This window comes from Vigna radiata, chromosome 1 (genome assembly GCF_000741045.1).
Source record: "Vigna radiata var. radiata cultivar VC1973A chromosome 1, Vradiata_ver6, whole genome shotgun sequence".
Taxonomy (NCBI): domain Eukaryota; kingdom Viridiplantae; phylum Streptophyta; class Magnoliopsida; order Fabales; family Fabaceae; genus Vigna; species Vigna radiata.
This window is the reverse complement of record NC_028351.1, coordinates 2,904,806-2,914,100: the sequence shown is the minus strand read 5'-3', so window position 1 is coordinate 2,914,100 and position 9,295 is coordinate 2,904,806. Positions and strand designations below refer to the sequence as shown.

At 32.2% G+C, this 9,295-nt stretch overlaps 2 protein-coding genes across 2 annotated transcripts; both read right to left on the bottom strand.

The window, feature by feature from the left end:
* Positions 1-291: 291 nt before the first annotated feature.
* On the bottom strand, positions 292-2,932 carry LOC106768777 (transcription factor MYB35). The gene is made up of 3 exons (XM_014654099.2): positions 2,184-2,932; positions 1,952-2,081; positions 292-1,203 (listed from the first exon to the last, which is right to left on the bottom strand). Exons 1-3 carry the CDS (start codon positions 2,497-2,499, stop codon positions 450-452), a joined length of 1,200 nt encoding a protein of 399 aa, XP_014509585.2. The 5' UTR covers positions 2,500-2,932; the 3' UTR covers positions 292-449.
* A 1,178-nt stretch (positions 2,933-4,110) lies between these two features.
* On the bottom strand, positions 4,111-8,679 carry LOC106770622 (probable prolyl 4-hydroxylase 6). Its single transcript, XM_014656789.2, has 8 exons — positions 8,353-8,679; positions 8,146-8,232; positions 8,007-8,064; positions 7,366-7,470; positions 5,763-5,820; positions 5,505-5,680; positions 5,339-5,399; positions 4,111-4,549 (listed from the first exon to the last, which is right to left on the bottom strand). The coding sequence occupies exons 1-8, from the start codon at positions 8,454-8,456 to the stop codon at positions 4,239-4,241; spliced, it is 960 nt and encodes a 319-aa protein (XP_014512275.1). The 5' UTR covers positions 8,457-8,679; the 3' UTR covers positions 4,111-4,238.
* Between the last annotated feature and the right edge of the window lie 616 nt (positions 8,680-9,295).

Genomic DNA, 9,295 nt, shown 5'->3' with positions numbered 1-9,295 from the left:
CACTTTTTCTTGTGGGCTAGCAAACATTCTAGCAGTTGACAAAGTGCATTTTCTATTGATCCATGATAAGAAAAAGAAAAATACTTTGAATATTTATTCATATTAAGGATTTCCTAGTACATGGATGCTAAATCGGCATAGCTATATCAAACCCAAAACCTTAAAAGGGATTAGTCTTAATTATATCCTTACACATTAACATCCATAATTCAGTACATGTTTATTTTGTTAAATGAAATACACATCTTTTAAAAAAGTATTAAAAACTAAAAAAAAACATTGTAAAAGATAAACAAGAACTAAATCATGTATAAGAGACATTGCAAAATGGTAAATCATAACAAAATCTGTAACTAGCAAAACAGAATGAATGGTTTAACTTTTTCCTAGTGATGTGAGAGTGCTGAGCTTAATAACCCTGCTAATCACCAATAAGCAGAAAAACACACTTAGTAGTCAAAAGAAGCATCCAAAAGTTCAGGAAATGCTGCTCTTAATTCACTATCCCTGTCCAGAATACCATCTACAAACGAATGACCTTCACACTGCTTTTTAATTTGATATTCCATGCTTGCACCACAACAACCCTCAACTGCTGAAACTCCTTGTTTGTCATGGCCATTGGTTTTGGCATTGATGGAAAGATCAGCTTCACTTTGCACCAGACTTGAGGGGTTCAGTGACCAGACAAATGAGTCACTGTGCAGAAACTCACTCCAATCAAAGGAGGAACAATGAGGGCCAGTTTGAGCCTGAGGGGTTTGGCAAGAGTAGGACTGTGGTGAGCCTAACTGGGTGAGGTTGGAAGAAGATGAGGATGAGGTGGAGGATGCAGTTTCACTGAAGACTTGAGATTGGACATTTTCTGTGGTGAGGACTTGGTAAGGAATGTGGTGTTGCCATGAGTGAACTTGACCCTCTTGTGTGTTCTCCACCACTGACTTATTGGAACCTGATGGTTCAGTTTTGGTTGGTGCCATGTTGTTCATCACCAACTCCTTGTTAACATAAGCCATTTGGTTAGTGGTGGTGGTGTTTGGGAAGCCACTGATGCTTCCCAAGTCAGAGAGGACTTGTGATACTGGTTTATGAGTCACTGGATCAATTCCCATCTTCATAAGCTTCTTCCTTAGCTTTGTGTTCCAGTAGTTCTTCACATCATTGTCAGTTCTCCCAGGTAATCTTCTTGCAATTAAAGACCATCTGAAAAGAAAATGTGATTAGATGTCACAAATAAGGAGATCAGATTTTTTTTTCCCTTTAAATAAATAAAAAGGTTAAAAGAAAGGCAAAGTGAAAAAAATGGGGTTATATGGTTAGCACATTTGCGATGCATGTCAGAGTTTATGGTTAGTTCATTCTCTCAATAAACCAAGACAACACAGTTTATATTTTCCTCATGCAACATATACCAGGAAGTGCATTAAGTTTTGTCATGCTAATTTTGCTTACTTTGTGAGGCTAATAGCTATATCATAAAAACAGAATTTACTAAATTGCATCGCACCCTATAGTGTAATTAGACAGCTTGGAATTAACTATTATCATTTTAGAAATCAAATCCCCTTTAATAAATCATTAGGTGAATGACATGTTAAGAAATTGACTTAACTCAGTGAAATAACTTATGTTAGAATACACTCTTATACTACGTTAAGAAATACGTTTCAAGTATAATTCAATCTTATAAAATTAATTTATAAAATAAAGTTTGCATCCATTTTATACTATAAATTAATCTTATCTCTACTTCTAATTCTAATTATGTATATAGTTAAAAACTTAAAATACAAAAAATGATGACAGATAAGCTCTTTATACAGAAATTACACTGAAATTTTAGATGTTACAGTCTGATAAATTATTCCATCTGTGCCACCTTTCATATTGGTTTCATACAATGCACAGAGGCCATTGAAGCATTTTACCAAATATATGGAGTGGAAGATACCTGCTTCCTATGGCGCCATGAAGGTTAATAATGAGCTCTTCTTCTTGGGGAGTAAAACTATCATGCTTGAGGTCAGGCCTTAAATAGTTGGTCCATCTTAGCCGGCAACTTTTACCACACCTATTCAGACCTGCATACAATCAAAGAAAAGAGAGTAAAGTTGCATCATAACATAGTTATGTCTCTTAATTCCTATTCCTACATTGTTTGGAAAGAAAAGGGTAGAAGAAACCTGCTTTCTTTGGAACCAATGTCCAGTTTCCAGTTCCATGATTGGCTACATAGGCAAGTATTTTAGCATCTTCCTCAGGAGTCCAAAGACCCCTTTTCACATTGGATTTGTCACAACAAGGAGGCCTTCCCATTTTTTGAGAAAAGAGAGACAGAAGAAAAAGAAGAAATGCAGAGTGAATTATGTAATGGTGATGCAATATGCATTGAAGGGTAACTTTAAAGTGGTGAAAGGGCCTAATGTTTAAGATATGAAGAGGCAAGAAAAGCATGCAAATATTGGCTCCTAATAACAACAATTGCATGATTATGTTCATCTTTCTGTAAACAAAAATTTAAAACCAAAACCATTTGTATGACATCAGAAACATAATGCAAATGCCTTCCCAATTCCTTCCTCTCCCAAAACCAATATCTATTTCAGGTGCAATCTGAATGACCTCTTTGGTTAGAACTGACAACATTAACTCATTTAATTTGGTAATGCAATCCAAATTCTTTCATCTTATCTTAATAGTACAAAATCTTTGCTTAAGACAAAACAATAATGAAAAAGTACATATAGACCCTGTCACTAGATAGATTCATTCTCAGAGAGCCTGAGCTACCATGAATACCATGCTATCATGTAATCATACTTCAATTTGTATCACATATACATACATGTATTTGGTATATATGTGTTCGATATTTTATAATAATAAATGTCATTCCAAAGAGAAGAGGAAAGTCTTAACAAAAGGTTTTTTTTATCCTTTCTAGTAAATTTTATTCATCAAAGCTATCTAATCCATATTATGAATAATTTTATTTTCTGTCACTTCCTGATTTTTGTATGAAAAAAAAAGTTTTTCTAAAATAAATTAAATGTTTGGGCATCACTTAACCTCAAAATTAAAAATATTAAAAATTGCATTATATATATATATATATATATATATATATATTGCAATTTTCTTATATACAAACTGCTTTTTACATTGAAAACATAATTATGATAGATTGTAATAATAACAACAATTAGTTATACATTAGATTATTTATTTAAATAATTTAATTTTTCTTTTTACAATCCCTAAAAGTTGAAGAATTGTGATAAGAAATAGACTTAATCAAATTTTAAATCTTAGATAAATTTGTCAATTTTTAACTGAATCTAAATCATTTTTTTAAATTTATTAAATACTTAAAATTTTTACATTTTTTAATTTAATTTTAATATTAAAATTTTTTTATTAATCCAAAAAATTATTTAATAAAAAATTAAACAATAAAACTTAATAAAAAATATAAAATATCTGAGAATTCAATAAATTAAAAGTTAAATAAAAATTTATGTATAAACGTAAAACTTAATTACACGTAAAACAATAACTTCAATTTCTTACGAGGAATTATATTTGTCTATTTCTTTTACACTATTTTTAGCTTATTTTTATTCATTACTATATCCTTATTTTCTCCTATTTCTCTTAAGCAAAACACTTCTAATATCATTTCAGTTCTCATAGACTATCACTTCATTAAAGTCCATTCTTTATATTGTTCTATTCATGGTAAAAAAACTTAACTGTGAAAACAACAGAAACAGTAAAAGTATCATTCAGTACATAAAAATAGTTTATAATTTAATCAAAATTTCTTTTCAAAGTATTTCAGTTAACTCCTTATAATAGTTTATAAAGATATCTTATAATATAACTTCATCTTATTTCACCTTTGATTACTAAAACAACTCAAACAATGATAATCAATTGTCTATAAGCACTTAATCAAGTTCTACTCAAACACAACATACATCCAAAATGCATGAAAAGCGATATCAGGCAATAAAAACACCCTCTATACAGAGAATGGTATCCAGTTTTTATCTTTGACCAATGGCTAAAAATTAAATCCTTTGTGTTCTAAGAAAACAGTATGCAATGTACTGGCAGAGTTCATGGTTATAGTTCACAACAAAATGAATGTTATATATTTATATATACATTATATTTCACAATGTAGTATGTTTCTACATGCATTTAAGTGCAAAGAAGAAAAGGTAACAGACTCTTTAAGAAGAGCAGACATTGCAACTCTTCATGCATTTTCCTTTGACTCCTTCACCTCCAACCATATAAAGTGGATTCTTCTCACATTCACCTACTTTAGCCCACCTATAGCAATTCTCGTTCTCATCAACACAGTCTCCACTACTCTCAAGTGATCTCACAGGTTTTTCAAAGTCACTCACGTGAATCCACTTGGTTGCAGACCACTTTTCACCCTCAATGACTGGACAGCTTCCATGCAAGCTATTGGTATCAGTAGTTGCATCAAGATTAAGACTGAAGAACAACAAGGCATCACCCTTACGAGGTTTTACTGAAAAGACAAAAAAAATAGTTAGATTTATGGTGAGATTAAATAATAGTGACACTGAAATATCAAGGAAAGAACAGTTAAGTTCATTCAGTACTGAAAACCATTTAATTCTTAGTGTGAAATATTAACAGTCACATGGCAATTTTGATGGCAAGAGAAAGAAAGATGTCTCTACGAAGCCACACATAACCAATATGATTTTAACCAAGTTAGTAAATACCAAATGAAACAGCTAAGCAAAAAACTCAGTTATAATTATTACAATTATAGGGGAAATATTCATTTGCCTCACCTGTTTCAACTTTAGTGAGAAAGGACCAAATTGATATCTTATATATGTTGAAATTATAGGATCTAGTAAGAGAAAATAAGATATAATGCAAACTACTAATTCAATGGTCCTATTTAAAGTAATTACTAAGGCAAATACTACTGTACTATTACTAGAAAAAGGAAAAGCCCAAGCCTACTGAAAGTGTGTTTGTCACATGAGCTTACATCATGAAACTTGAGAGCTCGTGTTGATAAGTTTCTCTAAGAAGGTTATACAAATAAGCTAAAAGTTATACCACAAACTATTTTCATAAGCCCTAAAAACTGTCAGTATCTGCAGATGTCACTGCAATATTCATCGTACTAAGGAGGAGAATGTGAAATTATGTACACCACATGATATTATACACCAGAGACCTCCAGGAATGTTTCTCTGATGTAGTTCAAAATAAAAAGCATTTAAGTCGATATAAAAAGAACTGCTAATAGTTTTTAAAGGCATCCAAATATATATACCTGCATATCCTTTGTGAGCACATTCGGACCAGGTATCATCTTTTGGCTGTAACAACTTTCCCTGAGAATGAAAAAGAATTGATCATGATTTCAATTTCTCTTTTTGATTGAGGGAAGGGATTCAGAATGAAACATCAGAGAATCAAAGCCATGAGAAAATCTTTACCTCAGAATTGGGAAAAATTGTTTCCCCACCCTTCTCAACATTAGACAGATACATCAATACAGTAGCAATCCGATGGCCACCCATAATTTGATTAGCTTTGTCATGGAAGTAATCAAAATGTGGTTCATACTTCTCACCATTCTCATAGTGCAATACTTGCATTGACTCACCATTCTCTGATGCAATGAACATACGTTTATATTAAAGAAAAGAAAAGCAAATACTGAACTGGATCAAAGAATTATATTGTTTACTAACCTACAGGAAGGAAGGTCCATGCAGAAACTCGGCATTCAATATCAGCAACTGTTTCATCCTTAAAAGATCAAATATAGAAAAAGGAGGAAATCAATATCTAAATGCAAGTGTCACAAAGCTCTGTTAAAATAAATTTCAGCTCATCAAATTGAAATAAAAAAGTTGCAAAGAAATTATGCTAATTTTCCCAACAATCAGTAGATGATGATTCCGAGAGGAGAGGCGAATTACCATTGACAACTAGATTAGATTCATATAGGCACTCTAGCTATAAATGCTATTTAAAAAATATGAATCATCAGAGACTACTTTTTCTTTCAAGAAGCTTATGGGCTCTACACACTGTACTTGTGGTATACTTTTTGGATTTGGACCCCCTCCTATATATGATGTTAACATGACAGGTTCTGATTAATAACTCTCAACCATTCCTCAAGCTTTTTACTTAATCTACCATTGAAATGAACACCATCTAAAACTATGAAAGAAAAATGGAAAACACGTGTCTGATTTTGCGGGACAGTTTATATTTCAACCATATATAATAAGTAATAAACATAATAAACAGTTATTGTTTATTAAACAGAAGCTCTACTGTTAACGTTAACAGCAAACAGGACTCAGATCATTTTTTTAACCCCCAGTTTGTTCTCTCGGGATCTCAATCTCATGATTTGACAGATCTTGCCCAATAACTTCAAAGGATATATTTGGTCATGAGACAAAATTATTAACTTGTTACTCGTAGGCCCTGAAAGAGTAAACCATTAACCTCTGATAACAGTACTGTAGAACTGACGGTACCAGCCCTCCATGCATGCACATTAAACATTTAAATGCAAGATAGTATCAAAGTCTATCCTAGATTGTAATCATCTCAAACAAGCAAACAGACATTGAGCATGTTCACCACCTCATTTTCCTAAAGAAAAAGCTACACAGAAGTCACAGGTGGATGTACAAGAGATAAAATTCCATTTCTAGCATTTAGCAAGAGTGAGGTCAAACATTCTGTAGCACACACATCTCCTTATTCACATGTTAACTTGTGGTTTGGTACATCTTCACTTCATTGTAGTTATAATTCAATCCACTTTTTGCATACACTTCCACTTAAGATTAACACAGAAACATATATTTCTAGAGGCTTGCCTCACCTCTAATCTTAATGTTGCATTTATAGGAAGTAGAAAGCAACCAGCCACACCTAGACAACTCAATTTGGTTGGAACACACTCACACACAACTCACCCAAGTAATACACAGCTCACACACAACTAATTATTCTAACACTTCCATTTAACTTACTCAAGCCAAGAATCTATCTTTGCTTGTTTTCCTAAGATCAATCAGACCTCCAAGACAAGAATCTATCTATACATTTTATGCTTATCATCAAAATCTCCAAGCTAATTGCTAGAACATTTCTCACAATCTAGCATCATTAAAAAACATGATGTATTCAGATAAAATCGCAGCCAAAATTTTTTGAAAAAAGAACTTCACCAATCATGCTTCTCTATAACCTACATAATTAATCATAATCAAATAAAAGCATTGAAGGTTTTCACATAAGCATAAAATAAATTTTGATTCATCACACCTGTGCCTTGTTCAGAAACATTCCAGAACTCGTTCTGACTTCACTCATTATACTTTTACCAGACTCATTATCTGCCACCATAGACTTCTCCAGCTTGTCCTTGGCCTAATATCACAAAAAATCAGACACAAAAAATAATATGATATATAATCCCATAAAAAATCTCACATAAACCCAATGCTAGAGGTTTTAAATTGTAGTCACAATTTCGTCACAACCCTTAATATTGCGATAAATTGCGGACAAATGCAGCCTCAGCAACCACAAAGCGATTGCAGTCACGGAAATCCCAAAAAACCATTAAGTTGCAGCCTAGATCACAGTCGCAGACCCTTTTCTAAAGCCTCGATTTTCTAATGTATTGATCATAAAAACAAAAGGATAAAAATGGCTTAGTTCCCTCAATTTCAGGTCAAAATTGGTCGTAGTTCCTATGCTTTACAAGTGATATACTCCTCGTATTTGTTATAAATGATGAGCTTCATTGTTGATCCTACAATCCTATTTTTCATAAAGATGAACGTAATTCAACAATTATAGAAAATAAGATCAAAATGCATCGATTTCAAAAAATACCAAGACCAAAATCCACAGTCATTGTTTTAAAAGTATAAGGACTAAGATCAGAAACAAAATCTAACCAGAGATATCAAGTGATCGCATTCTTCCTCCTTTAAGAACCCCTTGTACAGAAAAGCCCTGCATGACATAATTCACAAAAATCAACAACAAAAGAAAATAAAATCGACCCATTTGTCTAACAAAGGAAAAGGGTCAAACCTGGGATTCCATGAGAGCTGAGTGACCCGTGTGGGATCAAATTTCACTGAACAGACTCCTTTGTTCAACCCAAGCCCCGATCCATGGCTGAAAACGAACACCCACAAACCAAAACAAAAAAAAATGTAAAATTTTAAACTCATTCTCGGGCAGAGAGATACCCAAATGGAAAAAAGTATTCAGAAATAAAATTATCATCATCATTACGTGGCCTTGGCTTCTTGGTCCACACCAGGCAACCGAATGGAGGAAACAGAGATCTCAAAACAGAGGAAACAGAGAAAAAGCGACACGAAACGGCTAGAAACCATGGTGAAAGGCTTTTTCGGTGGGCAATCTGAAAAGAGTGTTGAAATTTATGCAATGTAATAAAAGAGTTGAAAGTGGAAATGTGGGCGTTTTTTCAATCTCGGTTTGTCGTTTTCAGAGCAATGAGGATTCTGCGAAACGCCCACTGGTTTTGATTTGGCTTTCTACTTCCTCTGTCTGTTTCTAATGTGTGCTTAAACCCACCTTCTCGAACCTTCGTTTACCGCATCAATACGGAAAATGAAAACATGTTCTACCAGGTTGTAATAATATATTGTTATTGGTATATGTAGTTTTTCTAAGGTTAAATATCTATTTATTCATTTATTTTAATTTAATATGGTTTTATATTCTAAACATTTAATTTAATTTAACCCTATATTTTATCAAATGGGTACTTGGATTTTTTTTGCAATCAATCAAAATAAAATTATTTTTTAATATGTTTTCGGTTTCAGAAGTCAATTTTGAGAAGTGGACAAACTTAAGAGTCCAAGCAGGTCTTTCTCCCACGCTTAAGGTGTGATGAGAGGAAAGAAATTGTGTGTATGTCTCTCTATATATAAATAAATTAGCTAAATTGTGGTTTGAGGATTTTTAAATGTTGATAATATGTTTTAAAAATTAAATTAAATTATTAAATAATTAACAAGATGAAATGTACATTTTTCTGTTAGTTTGTGAAGGAAAAAAAAACTATGATTAAAAAATAGGAAATTAAGATTTCATCATCTATATTGTGAATTTTAATTTATTTGAATATAGGAGTATACTTTTTTAATTTAGTTTTTTATCTATAATTATCAATAAAGAAGATTTTTTTAAATGTATGATAATTGTC

What these genes read in the sequence shown, in the direction of transcription:
- LOC106768777 (XM_014654099.2), bottom strand. Translation starts at nt 2,499, where the DNA reads ATGAACATAATCATGCAATTGTTGTTATTAGGAGCCAATATTTGCATG. An exon ending in ATTGGTTCCAAAGAAAGCAG is followed by an intron (nt 2,082 to 2,183) that starts GTTTCTTCTACC and finishes GATTGTATGCAG; the next exon opens with GTCTGAATAGGTGTGGTAAA. An exon ending in CATGGCGCCATAGGAAGCAG is followed by an intron (nt 1,204 to 1,951) that starts GTATCTTCCACT and finishes TTTTCTTTTCAG; the next exon opens with ATGGTCTTTAATTGCAAGAA.
- LOC106770622 (XM_014656789.2), bottom strand. Translation starts at nt 8,456, where the DNA reads ATGGTTTCTAGCCGTTTCGTGTCGCTTTTTCTCTGTTTCCTCTGTTTT. An exon ending in CAGCTCTCATGGAATCCCAG is followed by an intron (nt 8,065 to 8,145) that starts GTTTGACCCTTT and finishes TATGTCATGCAG; the next exon opens with GGCTTTTCTGTACAAGGGGT. An exon ending in CAATTTTTCCCAATTCTGAG is followed by an intron (nt 5,400 to 5,504) that starts GTAAAGATTTTC and finishes TTTCATTCTCAG; the next exon opens with GGAAAGTTGTTACAGCCAAA.